At 31.1% G+C, this 21,250-nt stretch overlaps 6 protein-coding genes and 1 pseudogene across 6 annotated transcripts; 6 read left to right on the forward strand and 1 right to left on the reverse strand.

Moving 5' to 3' along the window:
• Positions 1-261: 261 nt before the first annotated feature.
• On the forward strand, positions 262-1,093 carry LOC145390283 (uncharacterized). Its single transcript, XM_080265262.1, has 2 exons — positions 262-824; positions 895-1,093. Exons 1-2 carry the CDS (start codon positions 262-264, stop codon positions 1,091-1,093), a joined length of 762 nt encoding a protein of 253 aa, XP_080121388.1.
• Positions 1,094-1,692: 599 nt separating this feature from the next.
• On the forward strand, positions 1,693-2,748 carry LOC145390284 (uncharacterized). The gene has a single exon (XM_080265263.1). The coding sequence runs from the start codon at positions 1,693-1,695 to the stop codon at positions 2,746-2,748; it is 1,056 nt and encodes a 351-aa protein (XP_080121389.1).
• A 1,599-nt stretch (positions 2,749-4,347) lies between these two features.
• On the forward strand, positions 4,348-4,881 carry LOC145390285 (uncharacterized). Its single transcript, XM_080265264.1, has one exon. The coding sequence runs from the start codon at positions 4,348-4,350 to the stop codon at positions 4,879-4,881; it is 534 nt and encodes a 177-aa protein (XP_080121390.1).
• A 699-nt stretch (positions 4,882-5,580) lies between these two features.
• Positions 5,581-7,035, forward strand: LOC145390286 (uncharacterized). The gene is made up of 3 exons (XM_080265265.1): positions 5,581-5,783; positions 6,237-6,410; positions 6,966-7,035. Exons 1-3 carry the CDS (start codon positions 5,581-5,583, stop codon positions 7,033-7,035), a joined length of 447 nt encoding a protein of 148 aa, XP_080121391.1.
• A 428-nt stretch (positions 7,036-7,463) lies between these two features.
• On the forward strand, positions 7,464-8,597 carry LOC145390288 (uncharacterized). The gene has a single exon (XM_080265266.1). The coding sequence runs from the start codon at positions 7,464-7,466 to the stop codon at positions 8,595-8,597; it is 1,134 nt and encodes a 377-aa protein (XP_080121392.1).
• An 831-nt stretch (positions 8,598-9,428) lies between these two features.
• Positions 9,429-10,556, reverse strand: LOC145390289 (dnaJ homolog subfamily A member 4 pseudogene; annotated as a pseudogene).
• An 8,922-nt stretch (positions 10,557-19,478) lies between these two features.
• LOC145390290 (thymidylate kinase-like) lies at positions 19,479-21,039 on the forward strand (the record flags this gene model as incomplete). The annotated part of the gene is made up of 5 exons (XM_080265267.1): positions 19,479-19,611; positions 19,705-19,801; positions 19,883-19,985; positions 20,107-20,295; positions 20,936-21,039. Coding segments are annotated over exons 1-5 (626 nt in total), but the record flags the coding sequence as incomplete, so codon positions are not given.
• Between the last annotated feature and the right edge of the window lie 211 nt (positions 21,040-21,250).

Here is a 21,250-nt window from a genome sequence, read left to right on the forward strand (position 1 = left end):
TAGTTCCTATCTTTTGAAATTGGTTGAAAATAAGGGAAGAAGAAAATACTATTATTAGAATTTCTTTTTCATTTTTAGTGGGCAACCAGTGGAGCGCATTGTGAGCAACTCTGGAGATCTAGCAGATGGTTCCAAACTGAAAAGGTAATTATATATAATTGTCTAAAGTGATATCAACTTTATACAGTCACTATAGATTGAAAAAAATATTTCTGAAGAATTTTTAATAATCGTTTTTCTTTGTTTCTGAAATTAATAGACATGGAGGCTTCTCTGGAACAGGGCAGTGGGAGTAACATCCAAGAGGAACCCCTAGATCTCAGTACAAAAAAAAACTGTAATTGTGATGAATGCAGTATTGAAAAATCTTCTTTAAAAGAAAAAACCGCTCTAAAAAGACACGAGATGATACACACCGAAGAAAAACCATTTACCTGTGAATGTTGTAATAAAACATTTAGGCAAAAAGGAAACATGAAAATTCATGAACGTATTCATACAGGGGAAAAACCATTTGTCTGTGAATATTGTGAGAAGGTTTTCTCGACAAAATCGAGCCTAATAAGACACATACGCACTCATACAGGAGAGAAGCCGTTTGTCTGTCAATACTGTGAAAAGAGTTTCTCACATAAATCGAGCCTAAAAATTCATTTACGCACTCATACGGGAGAAAAGCCATTTACATGTGAATGCTGTAATAAGACCTTCTCGGCAAAATCGAGCCTAATAAGTCACATTCGCACTCATACAGGAGAAAGGCCGTTTCCCTGTGGACATTGTGAGAAGACATTCTCAGAGAAATCGACCCTAAGAACACACATACGAAAAACCCTTTTCCTGTGGATACTGTAATAAAACATTCAGACAAAAAACACAAGCAAACGTTCATGAACGTATCCATACAGGGGAAAAACCATATACTTGTAAATATTGTCAGAAGACATTCTCAGAGAAATCGACCCTAAGAACACACATACGCACCCATACGGGAGAAAAACCATTTACCTGTGGATACTGTAGTAAAGCATTCAGGCAGAAAGTACATATGGAAAAACATAAACGCACTCATACAGGGGGAAAACCGTTGTAACAATACCTTCTCTAGAAAAAGGCAGATGAGAAAGCATGAATTAATTCATTTGTAAAAAAATAATAATGGGTTCTCGATATACAAACTTATAAGAGAAGACTCGAATACAGACTCATATAGGAGAAAACCCGTTTGTCCATGAAAAAAATATTTAACCTTCTTAGTAAATATAAAATAATTTTTAGTTCCTATTTTTTGTAATTGGATGAAAATAAGGGAAGAAGAAAATACTATTATTAGAATTTCTTTTTCATTTTTAGTGGGCAACCAGTGGAGCGCATTGTGAGCAACTCTGGAGATCTAGCAGATGGTTCCAAATCGAAAAGGTAATTATATATAATTGTCTAAGGTGATATCAACTTTATACAGTCACTACAGATTGAAAAAAATATTTCTGAAGAATTTTTAATAATCGTTTTTCTTTGTTTCTGAAATTAATAGACATGGAGGCTTCTATGGAACGGGGCAGTGGGAGTAACATCCAAGAGGAACCCCTAGATCTCAGTACAAAAAAAAACTGTAATTGTGATGAATGCAGTATTGAAAAATCTTCTTTGGAAATGCATAAGAAAAATATATTCAAGTATCATAAGTTTAAAATGAAAAAAAATACTCATTGCCACGACAAGCCGCATAAATGCAACAAATGCGATCGGTGCTTCAAAGAAAAAGGCAATCTAAAAAGACACGAGATGATACACACCGAAGAAAAACCATTTACCTGTGAATGTTGTAATAAAAAATTTAGGCAAAAAGGAAACATGAAAATTCATGAACGTATTCATAGAGGGGAAAAACCATTTGTCTGTGAATATTGTGAGAAGGTTTTCTCGACAAAATCGAGCCTAATAAGACACATACGCACTCATACAGGAGAAAAGCCGTTTGTCTGTCAATACTGTGAAAAGAGTTTCTCACATGAATTGAGCCTAAAAATTCATTTACGCACTCATACGGGGGAAAAGCCATTTACATGTGAATACTGTAAGAAGAATTTCTCGGATAAATCAAACTTGACAATTCATATGCGTACTCATACAGGAGAGAAGCCGTTTGTCTGTCAATACTGTGAAAAGAGTTTCTCACATAAATCGAGGCTAAAAATTCATTTACGCACTCATACGGGGGAAAAGCCATTTGCATGTGAATGCTGTAATAAGACTTTCTCGGCAAAATCGAACCTAATAAGTCACATTCGCACTCATACAGGGGAAAGGTCGTTTACCTGTGGACATTGTGAGAAGACATTTTCAAATAAATTGATCCTAAGAACACACATACGCACCCATACGGGAGAAAAACCATTTACCTGTGGATACTGTAGTAAAACATTCAGGCAAAAAACACAAGCAAACTTTCATAAGCGCATCCATACAGGGGAAAAGCCATTTGTCTGTAAATATTGCGAGAAGACTTTCTCGTTAAAATCGAGCCTAATAAAACACATTCGCACTCATACAGGAGAAAGGCCGTTTACCTGTGGACATTGTGAGAAGACATTCTCAGAGAAATCGACCCTAAGAACACACATATACGTTCATACCGGGGAAAAACCCTTTTCCTGTGGATACTGTAATAAAACATTCAGACAAAAAACACAAGCAAACGTTCATGAACGTATCCATACAGGGGAAAAACCATATACTTGTAAATAATGTAACAAATAATTTTTAGTTCCTATCTTTTGTAATTGGATGAAAATAAGGGAAGAAGAAAAAACTATTATTAGAATTTCTTTTTCATTTGTAGTGGGCAACCAGTGGAGCGCATTGTGAGCAACTCTGGAGATCTAGCAGATGGTTCCAAACCGAAAAGGTAATTATATATAATTGTCTAAGGCGACATTAAAAAAATCACTAAAGATTGAAAAAAGTATTTCTGAAGAATTTTTAATAATCGTTTTTCTTTGTTTCTGAAATTAATAGACATGGAGGCTTCTATGGAACAGGGCAGTGGGAGTAACATCCAAGAGGAACCCCTAGATCTCAGTAGAAAAAAAAACTATAATTGTGATGAATGCAGTATCGAAAACTCTTCTTTGGAAATGCATAAGAAAAATATATTCATGTATCATAAGTTAAAAATGAAAAAATATACTCATTGCCACGACAAGCCGCATAAATGCAACAAATGCGATCGGTGCTTCAAAAAAAAAAACCGTTCTAAAAAGAAACGAGATGATACACACTGAAGAAAAACCATTTACCTGTGGACATTGTAATAAAACATTTAGGCAAAAAGGAAACATGAAAATTTATGAACGTATTCATACAAGGGAAAAACCATTTGTCTGTGAATACTGTGAGAAGGTTTTCTCGAGAAAAAGAAATCTAATAAGGCACATTCGCACTCATACAGGAGAAAGGCCGTTTATCTGTGGACATTGTGAGAAGACATTCTCAAATAAATCGACCCTAAGAAATCACATACGCATTCATATGGGGGAAAAACCCTTTTCCTGTGGATACTGTAATAAAACATTCAGGCAAAAAACATAAGCAAACATTCATGAACTTATCCATACAAGGGTAGAAAAAGGCAGATGAGAAAGTATGAATTAATTCATTTGTAAAAAATAATCATGGACTTATACACACTTCGAATACAAACTCATATAGGAGAAAACCTATTTGTCTATAAAAAAAATATTTAACCATCTTAGTAAATATAAAATAATTTTTAGTTCCTATCTTTTGAAATTGGTTGAAAATAAGGGAAGAAGAAAAAACTATTATTAGAATTTCTTTTTCATTTGTAGTGGGCAACCAGTGGAGCGCATTGTGAGCAACTCTGGAGATCTAGCAGATGGTTCCAAACCGAAAAGGTAATTATATATAATTGTCTAAGGCGACATTAAAAAAATCACTAAAGATTGAAAAAAGTATTTCTGAAGAATTTTTAATAATCGTTTTTCTTTGTTTCTGAAATTAATAGACATGGAGGCTTCTATGGAACAGGGCAGTGGGAGTAACATCCAAGAGGAACCCCTAGATCTCAGTAGAAAAAAAAACTATAATTGTGATGAATGCAGTATTGAAAACTCTTCTTTGGAAATGCATAAGAAAAATATATTCATGTATCATAAGTTAAAAATGAAAAAATATACTCATTGCCACGACAAGCCGCATAAATGCAACAAATGCGATCGGTGCTTCAAAAAAAAAACCGTTCTAAAAAGAAACGAGATGATACACACTGAAGAAAAACCATTTACCTGTGGACATTGTAATAAAACATTTAGGCAAAAAGGAAACATGAAAATTCATGAACGTATTCATACAAGGGAAAAACCATTTGTCTGTGAATACTGTGAGAAGGTTTTCTCGAGAAAAAGAAATCTAATAAGGCACATTCGCACTCATACAGGAGAAAGGCCGTTTATCTGTGGACATTGTGAGAAGACATTCTCAAATAAATCGACCCTAAGAAATCACATATACATTCATACGGGGGAAAAACCCTTTTCCTGTGGATACTGTAATAAAAGATTCAGGCAAAAAACACAAGCAAACGTTCATGAACGCATCCATACAGGAGAAAGGCCGTTTATCTGTGGACATTGTGAGAAGACATTCTCAAATAAATCGACCCTAATAACACACATATACATTCATACGGGGGAAAAACCCTTTTCCTGTGGATACTGTAATAAAAGATTCAGGCAAAAAACACAAGCAAACGTTCATGAACGCATCCATACAGGGGAAAAACCATATACTTGTAAATATTGTAACAATACCTTCTCTAGCAAAAGCCAGATGAGAAAGCATGAATTAATTCATTTGTAAAAAAATAATTATGGTTTCTCGATATAAACACTTATAAGAGAAGAATCGAATACAAATAGGAGAAAACCCGTTTGTCCATGAAAAAAATATTTAACCATCTTAGTAAATATAAAATAATTTTTAGTTCCTATCTTTTGAAATTGGTTGAAAATAAGGGAAGAAGAAAATACTATTATTAGAATTTCTTTTTCATTTTTAGTGGGCAACCAGTGGAGCGCATTGAGAGCAACTCTGGAGATCTAGCAGATGGTTCCAAACTGAAAAGGTAATTATATATAATTGTCTAAAGTGATATCAACTTTATACAGTCACTATAGATTGAAAAAAGTATTTCTGAAGAATTTTTAATAATCGTTTTTCTTTGTTTCTGAAATTAATAGAGATGGAGGCTTCTCTGGAACAGGGCAGTGGGAGTAACATCCAAGAGGAACCCTTAGATCTCAGTACAAAAAAAAACTATAATTGTGATGAATGCAGTATTGAAAAATCTTCTTTGGAAATGCATAAGATAAATATATTCATGTATCATAAGTTAAAAATGAAAAAAATACTCATTGCCACGACAAGCCGCATAAATGCAACAAATGCGATCGGTGCTTCAAAAAAAAAAACACTCTAAAAAGACACGAGATGATACACACCGAAGAAAAACCATTTATCTGTGAATTTTGTAATAACAAATTTAGACGGAAATACGATATGAAAATTCATAAACGCTCTCATACAGGAGAAAAGCCGTTTGTCTGTCAATACTGTGAGAAGAGTTTTTCACATGAATCGAGCCTAAGAATTCATGTACGCACTCATACGGGGGAAAAGCCATTTACATGTGAATACTGTAAGAAGACTTTCTCGGTAAAATCGAACCTAATAAGACACATTCGTACTCATACAGGAGAAAGGCCGTTTATTTTTAGACACACATTTACCTGTGGATATTGTAATAAAACATTTAGGCAAAAAGGAAACATGAAAATTCATGAACGTATTCATACAGGGGAAAAACCATTTGTCTGTGAATACTGTGAGAAGGTTTTCTCGAGAAAAAGAAATCTAAGAATTCATGTACGCACTCATACGGGGGAAAAGCCATTTACATGTGAATACTGTAAGAAGACTTTCTCGACAAAAAGAAATCTAATAAGACATATACGCACTCATACAGGAGAAAAGCCGTTTGTCTGTCAATACTGTGAGAAGAGTTTTTCACATGAATTGAGCCTAAGAATTCATGTACGCACTCATACGGGGGAAAAGCCATTTACATGTGAATACTGTAAGAAGACTTTCTCGACAAAATCGAACCTAATAAGACACATTCGTACTCATACAGGAGAAAGGCCGTTTATTTTTAGACACACATTTACCTGTGGATATTGTAATAAAACATTTAGGCAAAAAGGAAACATGAAAATTCATGAACGTATTCATACAGGGGAAAAACCATTTGTCTGTGAATACTGTGAGAAGACTTTCTCGAGAAAAAGAAATCTAATAAGACACATACGCATTCATACAGGAGAAAAGCCGTTTGTCTGTCAATACTGTGAGAAGAGTTTCTCATATGAATTGAGCCTAAGAATTCATGTACGCACTCATACGGGGGAAAAGCCATTTATATGTGAATACTGTAAGAAGAATTTCTCGACAAAAGCGAGCCTAACAAGACACATTCGCACTCATACAGGAGAAAGGCCGTTTACCTGTGGACATTGTGAGAAGACATTCTCAAATAAATCGACCCTAAGAAATCACATACGCATTCATATGGGGGAAAAACCCTTTTCCTGTAGATACTGTAATAAAACATTCAGGCAAAAAACACAAGCAAACGTTCATGAACTTATCCATACAAGGGTAGAAAAAGGCAGATGAGAAAGCATGAATTAATTCATTTGTAAAAAATAATCATGGACTTATACACACTTCGAATACAAACTCATATAGGAGAAAACCTATTTGTCTATAAAAAAAATATTTAACCTTAGAAAATATAAAATAATTTTTAGTTCCTATCTTTTGTAATTGGATGAAAATAAGGGAAGAAGAAAATACTATTATTAGAATTTTGTTTTCATTTTTAGTGGGCAACCAGTGGAGCGCATTGTGAGCAACTCTGGAGATCTAGCAGATGGTTCCAAACTGAAAAGGTAATTATATATAATTGTCTAAAGTGATATCAACTTTATACAGTCACTATAGATTGAAAAAAATATTTCTGAAGAATTTTTAATAATCGTTTTTCTTTGTTTCTGAAATTAATAGACATGGAGGCTTCTCTGGAACAGGGCAGTGGGAGTAACATCCAAGAGGAACCCCTAGATCTCAGTACAAAAAAAAACTATAATTGTGATGAATGTAGTATTGATAAATCTTTGGAAATGCATAAGAAAAATATATTCATGTATCATAAGTTAAAAATGAAAAAATATACTCATTGCCACGAGAAGCCACATAAATGCAACAAATTCAATCTGTGCTTCAAAGAAAAAACCACTCTAAAAAGACACGAGATGATACAAACCGAAGAAAAACCATTTACCTGTGGATATTGTAATAAAACATTTAGGCAAAAAGTAAACATGAAAATTCATGAACGTATTCATACAGGGGAAAAACTTTTATTCTGTGAATACTGTGAGAAGGTTTTCTCGACAAAAAGAAATCTAATAAGACACATACGCACTCATACAGGAGAAAAGCCGTTTGTCTGTCAACACTGTGAGAAGAGTTTCTCACATAAATCGAGCCTAAAAATTCATATATGGACTCATACAGGAGAAAAACCGTTTGCCTGTCAATACTGTGAGAAGAGTTTCTCAAATGAATGGACCCAAAGAATTCATGTACGCACTCATACGGGGGAAAAGCCATTTACATGTGAATACTGTAAGAAGACTTTCTCGATAAAAGCGAGCCTAAAAAGACACATTCGCACTCATACAGGGGAAAAGCCATTTGTCTGTGAATATTGTGAGAAGGCTTTCTCGATAAAGAGAAATCTAATAAGACACATACACACTCATATAGGGGAAAGCCCATTTACATGTGAATACTGTAAGAAGAATTTCTCGGAGAAGTCAAACCTGACAATTCATATGCGTACTCATACAGGAGAAAAACCGTTTGCCTGTGAATACTGTGAGAAGGCTTTCTCGGCAAAAAGATATCTAATAAAACATATATGGACTCATACAGGAGAAAAACCGTTTGCCTGTGAATACTGTGAGAAGACTTTCTCGATAAAAGGAAATCTAATAAGACACATACGCATTCATACAGGAGAAAAGCCGTTTGTCTGTCAATACTGTGAGAAGAGTTTCTCACATGAATCGAGCCTAAAAATTCATGTACGCACTCATACGGGGGAAAAGCCATTTACATGTGAATACTGTAAGAAGAATTTCTCGGATAAGTCAAACCTGACAATTCATATGCGTACTCATACAGGAGAAAAAACATTTGCCTGTGAATACTGTGAGAAGGCTTTCTCGAAAAAGAGAAATCTAATAAGACACATGTACACGCATACAGGGGGAAGCCCATTTACATGTGAATACTGTAAGAAGAATTGCTCGGATAAGTCAAACCTGACAATTCATATGCGTACTCATACAGGAGAAAAACCGTTTGCCTGTGAATACTGTGAGAAGGCTTTCTCGACAAAAGGAAATCTAATAAGACATGTATTGATTCATACAGGAGAAAAACCGTAAGTCTGCCAGCACAGAAACATTCTGCAAACTTCCAGCACCAGCAGTTAAAGTAACAAGAACAACAAGGTTCAAATGAAAGAGGTGTTTTGGTTGAAATATTATTGTAAAACAAAAAAGTATAGTCGTAGGTTATATATTTTCAATAAAGTTGATTTTTAGATATGATGTATTTTTTTTCATAAATCCCTTTTGGACATATCAGCAGGATGGAATTAAAGTTCTTTTGGGTGAATATTTTATTTAAAATTCAATTAAAAAAAACAGGACATATATTCAGATAGTTTCCTTCTCAGAAGAACTGTAAATATACTTATCACCCACACACACAACACAAACTTTACATATATATTCATTATCTTTAATATTTTTTTTAAAAGAATATAGTTAATATCTCACCTTCAAACACAAAGGAGTTCGAGAAGCTTTTATATCATACCAAAGGGGTTACCACCTTTTCTTTATCTGTATAGGAAGAACGGAAAAAAACTTTTTAAAGAGGTGTTTTGGTTAAATTTTATTATAAATATGATTATATAATTAAATAAAAAAATAAATGATGGAAAAGCGGGTTCGATTTGGCGATATAAAAGTGTATTATATGATAAAATGGGACTATGCTTATAGAAAAGCTAGAGTTGGTCAATGGGAGCAATGTGCAAGAGATAGAGAAAGGTTCCATAGACGAATTGCTAGTTCAGAAATGAAGCTTTCTTCTATTTTTATCCCAGAACATCGAAATAATATATATACAAAAATGAAAAATAAAATTGCTAGAGGATGAAGAAGAGGGGGCATTGCTCTGCTAAAGGGTGATTGTCACTGCTCCAAGCTTCAATCAACTTCCATTTGTTCATAGTCTTGAGAGTGGTGTAATTCAGTTAATATTTTCTCTTCACTATTTTTAGGTATTTTTACCTCTTTTCTCGGTGGTAAAACAGATTCTATTTTCCTTAATTGCTCAATAGAGAAATGCGATGGAAAAACAATAGAAAAATGAATACATAGACTACCTTTCTCTGACTTCCTGTATTTTGGCATACCCTCACCTATAATACGTTTCATTTGGCCACTTTTTATAATCGTACCAGGATTGTTTTTAATAATTATGGTTCTATTATCTAAGGTTTTTATGGGCTTTTGAAAACCACAAAGAGCTTCTGTGAGGTATAAATTACATTTCATAAGAAGATCATCTTTTATACGTTTAAATATAGGATGGGCTTCCTCTTTTATTATAAAAAGAACATCACCGGGCTCACGACCAGGTTCTTGATCTCCTTCCCCTGTAAAAATTATCTTCTGTCCGGCTTTCATCCCTTTATTTATATGTACCTCTATATTTTTACTCTCTCTAATAACCTTCTTTCCTTGGCATCTTTTACATTTATCCTTAAGATCAATCACTTCTCTCTGACCTCGACAATGTCCGCATAAAGTTTGTATTTGTGATAAAATTCCAGGTCTCAGCTGTTGAATCCTAATTTGAAAACCACTACCTCCACATAAAAGACATTTCTCTGGAGGTTTCTTTCCTCCCTGGCCTTTACAGTTATAACATATAATGTCCCTCTCTAGGGATATTTTTTTAATGGTTCCATTATATAATTCTTCTAGGGATGTTGAAATCGTGTAAATCGATGTTTTCTTCACATCTCTTGTGTATGTTGATGTTTTCTTCACATTTTCAAAGAAAAAATTAAAGATATCCATAGGTGATCTAAAGTTCTCAGATTCACCCCCTTTCAGTGATTGTTCTCCACCTTGATCATAAACCCTTCGCTTCTCTGGATTACTTAATACCTCATATGCTTGTGAAATTAATTTGAACTTATCTCCTTCATTGGGATTCTTATCAGGATGATATTTCAGAGCCAGTTTATGATAAGCCTTTTTTAGCTCATCTGAGGTAACGCTGGGTTTCACTCCTAGTATATCATAGAAACCAAGCTCCTTAACCATCTTAGCTCTTTATGATTGATGGCTTGATGCTTATATATATATATATCAATTTTTCTAAATGCTTATATAAATATAATTCTATTTTTTTTTTTCCTTTTTAGGTTGTGTAGCAAATTGGTGATAATTTAGATTAGTTTGAATTAACCATTCATAAACTTTAGTAGAATGAGTTGTTATTTTATGAGTCAAATTATATATTTTCTGAATCTGTTCTTGTTGTTTTAAATTATGTTCTTTTATATTATTTACATAAAAATCTATCTTTTCGTTAAAATCTTCTTCTTTATCTGTTGAAGTTATATAGAAATTGTCTTCATTTGTTATCATTGTAAACGGATTCAAGTTCAAATTTTTTGAGTTTAAAAGTAAAAATATGAAAAAATGCATTCTCTATTCTTTTTTAACTATAAAAAGATATTCATTATGAATAATAAAGTGAAATTTAAAAATGTCTAACCAAAAAGGAAAAATTATTAAAATTTTTCATGAAAAAAACCATATTTCTAAAATTTTAAATAATATAAGAAATGATATTAAGTATATAAAAGAAATATTATCTGAAGATGAACTAACAACTTATAAAATTCTAAATGATGAAACTAATAATACGGAAGAAGATGAAGAAGAACTAAAAGAAGAAGAAGAACTAGAAGAAGAAGAAGATGATGATGATGATGAATCTGAAGAGGAAGAGGATTCGACCTCATAGCCTAGCCTGGCTGACAATTGAGGAGGGAAGGAATTTGGTCTGTCTCATTTGTCTAGAAATTTCTAGGTCTTGTTCTCCCCATTTATTATTATTTTTTTTAAACAGTTTATATCCCACTACTAACCAGGATAATGCATGACTCAGGCTGCAATTAAGTTTAGGTTGCTACAAGAGGTAAAGAAGAAGAAGAAGGTGTATCTGTGCTATTAAGGTCTCTTTCGTTACTCTGCCAAAGAGTTATTAACTCTGAGATGAAGAATAGTTTCAACCCTTGCTGGTCTATCTAGTTGGCGGTTGATAGCCCACTGAAGGGTTAAATCAATAAAAATTTATCTTTCCTTTAACCTAATCATTAAAATGTTTCAAAATTCTTTATTAAAAGATTATCAAGAAAAATTGAATACATTTGATTCTATCCTCCCGTCAAATATTAAAGGGATAATAATAACTAAGAAGGATCATTTGAATGGTTGTATTGAAGTGTATCCATATGACATGAAAGGTGTTGTAGAAAATGGTGTAATATATAACTATCCAAGAAATATAAGTCAGGAAAGAAGACAAGCAAAATGCCCAGGGGTAAATGATACTCTTGTAAATAGATTTATAGAAAAATCTTGGGTAGATGATTGTGCTCCAAGTTTTCATATCCAAAAGAGAAATTTTTCTAATACTGAAGGGGTAATCATAATTCGTATATCGCTAGAAGAAGCATTTGGAAACGATTATCAACAGATGGAATGTACCGATTTCTTTTCTTATATTTTACAAAGGGATATATTACGTGTTTATAGTCAACCAAATACAATTATCGATGGGCTAAGAAAAGGAAAAGAAATAGCAGATTCTTTTCATATTTCAAAAGGACGATATAAAAAATATCCGTGGTTGTCATCAAATAAAGAAAAAAATGAAGGGAATATTATACAGTTAAATAATATTTATGTAGAGGAATTAATAAATATAAAAAATAAAATAAATAATGTAGAGAAAAAAATTGCAACGGAAGAGGATATATCTTTAGTTTTTAAATCATAATGACTAGTATAATTATACTTCTGTTGGGTTGTATAAGTAATACCATTGTTGCTGAAAATGAGAACAAACCTTCGGTACTTTCCAGTGATACATCCCATGGACCAAAACTATTAACTGAGGATCAGACATTAACACTTCTAAATAGTATAAATAATATTTTAAAAAATATGAATACTGGTGATCCCCTAACTAATACGTGTCTATCTTTTATAACTGTATTTATATTTGGACTGATATTAATTAAAATTTGGAAACATAGATTATGGCCCAATGGTAATAACAATAAATAAAAAAAAATGTTTTCAATACAAGTTGGGTTCAAACATAAGCTATGGACACGATCAGAAAGAGGTCTCCTATTTTCTAAATTTGGAAAACACTGTGAATTTTTATTATGTCCTGATATTGAGGGGTTTAATTTTGAGAAAAATATATATATATTAGATAACGATAATATAGATATAATTTTCAACAATATTAACAATGGTATATTAAACGAAGAAAAGAATAATCTCTTATGTAAAATATCATATAATGATCTCTCATTATATACTATAATTAGATGTGCTTCTATTGATCACTCAGTAAATCACTCAACAATTATCATGCATATGAGTATTTTTGTTACTCGTCATGTAAATATATTTATAGATGTAGTCAAAACATTAATATTAACAGAAAATATATATGATGCATTTTCTAAATTATTATGTTATGACTTTAGGAATGATGAAATAAAAAAAAAATATATATATCCTGAGGCATTGGAAATATATACAGACTGGAGAGATAGAGTATATGAGAAAAAATCTATTTTTTGTATAACTTGTAGTGAAATTCATAGAAGTATTAATCATTGTTTACACTGCCATTATATTAAAGAAGATGTAGATAGGAAAATATGTGAATTTTTAATTAGTAGGAAGATTATTTTTTGCTCCAATGAACAGATAGAATTATTCAAAAGAAAAAAGAAATTGAAATATAATATAATCGGTAGAACAGATCATGGGTTTTATATAAAAATTAACCATCCTTATTGGAGATGGAGTATTCAAAAATATCCTTATCGAAATACTTATGATCTTGATTTTAGACAAAATATTCAGTTATTAATCACAAACCCTAAAAATAAAATAAAAATTAAATCATTTATATGTGGGACATTTAAAGAGAAATATAACAATAGTTATCATAATTTTATTTACAGGATTATCAAAACAAATAATTTGTCATTACTTATGAATAATGATATATATACATTTTATGCTCAAACAATATACTTAGAAGAATAAAAATATATCTAATGAAATTATTTCATCTTCCTATCTTATGATTGAAGAATATAGTCATATGACCAGACCAATTCAAACTTTGCTGACCTATCTATCTGGTTGGCGGTTAATTATCATTATTTTTCACATATTGAAGAAATTAAATTAGTAATGTAATTTAGATTATCTTTTCTTAATACCTCTTCATCTCTTCTATTGTCATATTTCAAATTAATAAATGTATCTAATATATTATGGGATAATATGAGACTATTTAAATGTTTACTATCTTCTCTTGAAATAAATACATTATATTTGTTTTGAATATTAGTTAAAAATAATACTTCATTTTTATGGTAATTAATTATGATTGGAGGTAGTAGAAATATATAATGAAACCTTTCTGCATAATAAAAAAATTGATTAGTAATATTAACAACGAAATGATTTTTTTCTTTATATCCAAATTTTTCCATATTACCAAAATTAAAATAGTCAATTTCAAAAGAATTTTTAATATGTTTAAATTTTCTAATATGTTTGTAGGACTTATCCCTCTCATTGACCGCTATCATTGAAAGTATATCCGAAAAAGTTTTCTCCCTTTTTATTTTTTTATTTTCAGGCTCATTTTTACTTTCAGGAGACTTATCAATTTCAACTGTTAGTAATTTATTAATCAAAATAATTTTATAATCAATTGAAAGTATAATATAATTTCCTATTATATGTAAGCTTTTCAATGTTTGTATGTTATTTTGATTATTATTAATCGAAAAAAGATAAATTAATTCATTACAAAAACAAGGGTGTTCTATATTATCTCTTAAATGATAAATAGATCCACTTCCTCCCCAAGCTAAATTATTTAGACCATGGTGAAAGCGAATATTATTTTCATCAAATCCTCTCAATACAACTTGAACTTCATACTGAAAATAATTTTCACTTACATCAAGAATTTTCAAAGATTTAAAAATATCTGTTGAAATTGAATTTGTTAATAATAATTTAATATAAAGAAACCGTCCACTTAATTCTTGATTTATGACCATATTATCTATAAATTTATATAGAGCTAATGGTTTTTCGTTGCATTTGTTACAAATACCACATTTAAAACATATAATTCTGTATTTACAGTTCATACAAATTCCTATAATACTATAATTTAGATGATCGAATTCTGAGAGGTCATATTCGGAACCTTCTTCCGCATTACATTTGAAAAATTCACAACAATAAGAAAATTTATTATTCAAACCATTTTCAATTAGAGTAAGGAGATTTTTTTTATTCTTAAAAAAGTCTCTAATAGCAACATTTTCTAGGAAATTTTTAATTGAATCATGAAAGATAGTATCTTTTTTTTTTTTCTTTTGTAAAAAGGAGTTAAATAATTTTAATATTTCTTTCTTATTACAGTGACACGGCAATGTTTCTATCCATTGAGGAAACTGGTCTTGTAAACTGGACTCTGTTTCAAAAGAGAGGAAACGTTTTTCATCAAATGGATTTGACATTTTTAAATTTTATTTTCGAAATTTCTTGTAGTAAGTTCAAGAAGGAAGGTAAACATATGCAAAATATTCTCAACTGTGAATCCGACTTCTCTTAGAGATTTTATCATAAAAATGTCCTTATCATTAAACAATAAAGATAGAACAGCACTAGCGTACTCTCTAGTAATATAATCCCAACTATGTAATATAGTAAAAAGTGAAATGATATCTTTATTAGATACAGAATAATTTACCATATTTTCAAGAGAAGAAAAATATGATTTATTTTTATTCTTATTAGACTGATCTATTTTCATTAACAAATTAACACAAGAAAATAGTTTACGAGAGACACTATTTGATATAGCGAATGTTTCTTTATTTTTGTCTACAAAATCATTTATGTTAAAATTAATATTATTAGATGTTTTGAGAAGTGTATCAACAAAACTTCTTATATTACATTTGTTCTTTGTATTTTCAGAAATTTCCCTTGTAACTGTTTTAATTTTCTTAATAAACTGTTTTATTTCTTTCTCATTAATCTGTTTTGCATATTTTTTACTGGTAGGATATTTGAATACTTTCTTCCTTTTACCTCCTGATTTTATTTTCTCCTCTTCCTCATCTTCAGTACTACTTTTATCCTTAATTATAATACTATCTATATTATTTCTGTTATGTAAATTATGATAACATTTCTCTATAATAAATGATAGTAAATCAAACACATCTCTCATTGTCAATCCACCGTTTTCAAGAATGACAACATTATCGTCATCTAAACCTAATATTTTTGCCAATTGAATACTATGGCTACGAATAATACATTCCCAACTGATAATACATGTAAATAATGGGACAATATTTGATTCATCAATATTATATTTGAATTTTTTAATCATTTTTACCTTAAAATCATGGGATTTGTTCATCTGTAGACTAGTTTGAACACAATGAAACATTCCCCTTGCTAAGTTGTTACCCATAGTATTAATGAAATCAACACACACCCCAGAATTTAAACATTCACTTATAAATATATCAAGAGTTTTATTTAATTCTCCCGTAAAGCTTGATTTTATTTTTTCAATTTCATTAACTATATAGGAAATATTTTCCGTTTTTTTCCTCTCTGATCGTTTACTTCCCTTCTCTTCCTTTTCTTTTTCTTGTTTCATTATATGATCTTTAAATTCTTTAACAATATAGCTAGAGTCGGTTTTTAAAACGGTTTTATTCCATGGATTTATTTTATTTAAAATAGGAGCAGCAACATTTAAGGTTCTGAGATTTTCTAACCCAAAATGTGCATTAGATGTTACTAAAAATTCATTCAGTAATGTTATAGTATTTTCTAATAATTCTAAAGTTTTTGTTTTATCAATTACAATTCCATTCAATTTCTTAATAAATTCTTCAGATTCTACTTCTTTAAAATCATTTTCTAATTTCTTATTATTATCAGTAGTAGTTGTAGTAGTAGTAGTGGTGGTTGTTGTTGTAGTAGTAGTTATTGTTGTTCCTAGAGTAATAATCTCAGTAGTAGGAGGTATAATAGGATAGAATTCGGGATTCATTAAAGGAGATGGTAAATCATTCAGTAATTCTTGTAATAAAACGTCTTCATTCATTTTTATGAAAATCAGAAAAACAATACCCTATATATATAATATCAAATTTTAAAAAAAATAACATTTTTGGATATTTTTTTGTAAATTATCCTCAAAACGCAGTTAATCCAAAGGTTGAAGAAGAGAAAAAATTAATCAGATATAAGTAGGTATAACTAAATAAGAGTAAATAAAAATTATTTCCGTTTTTATGGAATAAACATGAAGACTTTAAAGACAGATTCTGCAATTTCTGATCGACTTACTATGTTTCAACACGGGGTGGGACGAAAAAGGTTTCCTCCACCAAAAGTACCGAGGAAGAGGCCTCAGAATAAGAAGAGAAGAAACGATAGAGTTTTACCTGAAATATTAAGGCTACAGAGAAGTACTAATTTAGTAATTCCTAAAAAACCAATGGAAAGATTGATTAGAGAGCTAGTTCGAAAGTATGGAAAAGGACCTCTTAGAATGACAAAAGATGCAGTGAAAGCACTTCATGAAATAACCGAGATGGAAGTAATAAGGTTTTTCAGCCAAGCAAATTTTGGTACTTACCATGCAAAGAGAATGACTACACAACCGAAAGATTTTAAACTAGTAGAGAATATAACTAACCCAGTAGGTAAAATGTTGCCATATAGACCAAAGAAATGGTAATAAATTATTATTATTCTTATAAAAAATATTATTATTATAATGATTTTACAAATTTTTATTATTTATATATTAATTATTTTTGTTTTAATTATAATCCAAGGAAAGAAAAATAGGAAAGAAGACACAAGTTTGATATCAATTGAATTTATTATTTTGAAAAACGATCATCTTTACATAGAGGGTTCTGTGAATCGAAGAGAAGGAATTGATATAACCATAAATATTACTGAAAAGGAGACTTCAGAATTAAAACTTGAACTCAAAATTCGACTTGATACTTTCAGAAAACCAATTCCTCTTAAAAATGTTCAAATGATTATTCCCAATATTGAATATATTATTGAAATTTATAATAAAACAGACCTACTGTTCAAGGATGTGGTATTCTACGAGAAAAATGTGTATAATTTTGAACCAATTTTTTGTTTAAAAGATTGTATTCTCATGAAGGCTTCATTATATCCATCTAGCCATTTAGAAATTCCTGCAGAGTTATTTGTATCAGGAGAATATTTCCGGCAGTTCCCTAATTTACTACCCATTCCTCCCATCTCCAAAAAAATTATATTAAGTAAAGGTTATTTTCTTTCGCGAATAACACAAGATTTTTTATTTAATGAGAAGGATGTCGTTGAAGGCGGTGTTCAGGTATTGCAAAATAACAATAATCCGACAGAATTATACGCGTTTATTAAAGCACGTGATGATAAACAGGTTCCCGATGTGAGGGAAATGGGTTGGGTACTTGAATACGATAATAAATATAGACAAGTATTTTCCCTTCAAAAGGCTGTATATTGTAATTTAGACCACGAAATATTTATCCTTAATTGCACCTTGGAAGAATATTTAAAGAACACTTCTTTGGTTTCGGGAAAGGTATTTGCATATCTCACTAGAGATGCAATTGGTATTGGGAAAAGGGGCGATTTTAAATGGCGTGAGACTTCTGATCCACCACATATGGAATGGTTTATTGAGAATCCCTATATTGGTCTCTCCCTCCAAAAAGGTATGGTAATAATCGGTAAAGAAATTCATCCTGATACTTGTTCAAAATCATTATTCTCAGGCGCTTTTCCAGAAAATGGTACAAACGAATTCAATTTTTGCCTGTTGAAAATGGATGATGATCATAAAATTATAAGAAGATACAATCTCGACTATATCAAGGATAATAGTCTGGAAATTAAAAAAGCTTCGATATATACAGAGAAGACTCATATTTTTACTTTTTCTAATCCCCGAGAAATTGAAAATACATATGTACCACATTTTTCAGAATTTGAAAATAATTTATATTATCTTAAAAAGTTATATCATTACGGGATTCCGACAGACACATGTTCTTTTTATAACACTATTGTTTATAAACCTCAAAAGAGACAGCCATTTACACCATCCAGTGAAGGATATCATCAGATAAATGATGAATTTTTTTTACAGGGAAACACTAGTAGTAACGATAATATTTTAATAACATGGTTTACACAAGATTTAGAAGAAGCCTATTTCCAATATTTTTCAAACAGTCTAAATATTCTCAAATATCAATATGGCGGTGAATATCCGTTGAAAATTAAACAAACGGCTATGGGAAAAAATTGGATAGCATTTCTGACTGATGTCACCGTTGATTCTGCATCTCATTACTTCATCAATATATCTACCGGGCTTTTGATGGGTCAGACAATAAGAGCCTATCCGATTCGTCCCTTACTTATGAAAGAGATTAATAAAGACAATATCTATTATGATTCTTTGCAAACTAGGATTAATAACCCCAATAATTCTGGTGAAGATCCACATTACATTTTAGTTGGAATTGATAAAATATCTGGAATACAGAAATATATTAAAAATGTACGTTTGAGGTCGAAAAGTAATGAAGTGGAGTTAATACCTAGTCTCAACCAAACAGATTTCATATCTTTACCCAAAATATTTAAAAATTTAAAATATATGTTGTTAGGATTTTTAGATTATATTCATTATTTTCATCCTATAAACCCTAATAATAGAGAAAAATTAATATCGCAATATAAGGAAGGGCAGCAACGTGTTTTTCAGAATAATCTTGTGGCTATAAAAAGGGAATACTCGGACAGGTATCAAGATTTGAAAAGATGGAGGGGAAGAAGAGAGGAGCACTGATTGTTGTCGAGGGTTGTGATAGAACAGGCAAAAGTACACAGGCCAAGAAGTTAGTGGATTATTTATCAAAAACCGGACGATATTCTATTCTTCTGCACTTTCCTGGTAAGTGAGTTTGAAAAAAAAAAAAAAAAGATAGATGGACCCTTGCTGAACCTGGTTGGTTGCCCACTAAAGAGTTATGGTATATGATTACAGAATGCAGCACTCGTATCGGCGACATCATCCGCGGCTACTTGAACAAATATTATAACTTCGACGATAGAGCTGTTCACCTTCTCTTTTCTGCCAATAGGTTAGTTAACTGGTAAATTTTTGCTAGTAATTTTTATCTAAAAAAAATGTCTTTTATTTATATATATTTTTTTTCTTTTAGGTGGGAATTCTTGCCTTTAATACAATCTCACATCCAGAAGGGGGTTAATGTTATCATCGATCGTTACGCATTCTCTGGGGTCGCCTTCTCTGCCGCTAAAAAGGTTAGCTATTTTTTTATGCAATAGTCAGATATTATTTCTAGATTGATGACTCTAGTCTAAGAAATTAAGATTCAAATATTTTGGTTGAATTTTATTTGTAAATCTATATATTTTTTTACAGGGGATGAATTTACAATGGTGTAAAAATAGTGATTCCGGACTACCACGACCTGATCTTGTCCTCTTTCTGGACTTAACTCCTGCTCAGGCTGAGAAGAGAGATGGTTATGGCACCGAACGTTATGAGGTTGAAGAGTTCCAAGACAGAGTTAGAGAAAAATATTTACAACTAGTTGATAATAATTGGGTGGTAAGTTTAAAAATTAAAATATTATTAATAAATTTAATTTTTGAAAATATCTATTAACCCTTTAGCGGGCAGATGGCTATTATCAATAAAGTTGGTTTTTGAATATTTTATATTTTAGACAGTAGACTTTTCTGGGAATCATAAATTCCTTTCAATCCTTTAGCGGGCAAGTGGCTATATAGGATTGTTATCAATTCCTGACTAGTTGGTAATTGCTTGTCTAGTAAAGGGTAATAATACATATGTTCGAGAGATTAATATATTTTTATTGAAAATATTTTATTCAAATTTTTTTTTCTGGATCTGGGAAGTCTGGTGTATCATTCTTATTCATATTTCTCTCATTCCTATGGAACACGTCGATACAAGGGACCTCTGAATATCGTAGGATTTAACAAGAAGAGGGGAAGAAGAAGGAGGTGGTGTACTCTCGGGGTCTACGTCGTTGCTCTGCTAAGAGTGATACTACCTACAACGACAAAGTCCCCCAGCACAGAAACATTCTCCAAACTTCCAGCTCCATCCCAGCACCAGCTACTTTTTGTCCGAGCCTTTGTAATGCGGCAGCCAATATTGCTCAAAAACTCTTTCTAGCCGTGTAGTCGTATTGTCATATATAACACTGTTATTTCTCCAACAGGTTATAGACGCCAGCAGAAGCATTGAAGAGGTGCATAAGGTTCTCTGTGCTGCTGTGGTAAAGACTGTGGATGGTGTAGATGATAATAAGTTGGAAACTTTATGGTAAAAAAAATATAAATAAATTAAAAAACAAAATATGACTTTTAATCAACCTTTATATTTTATTCAAAAAAATTTTTCTGGATCTGGGAAGTCTGGTGTATCATTCTTATTCATATTTTTCTCATTCCTGACTAGTTGGTAATTAAAGGGTAATAATACATATGTTCGAGAGAATAATATATTTTTGTAAAATAATATATCAAAAAATAGT

The sequence above is a fragment of the Coenobita brevimanus genome, unplaced genomic scaffold, assembly GCF_032717465.1.
Source record: "Coenobita brevimanus isolate Jiangsu-jjx unplaced genomic scaffold, ASM3271746v2 jjx.HiC_scaffold_472, whole genome shotgun sequence".
In the NCBI taxonomy this organism is placed as follows: domain Eukaryota; kingdom Metazoa; phylum Arthropoda; class Malacostraca; order Decapoda; family Coenobitidae; genus Coenobita; species Coenobita brevimanus.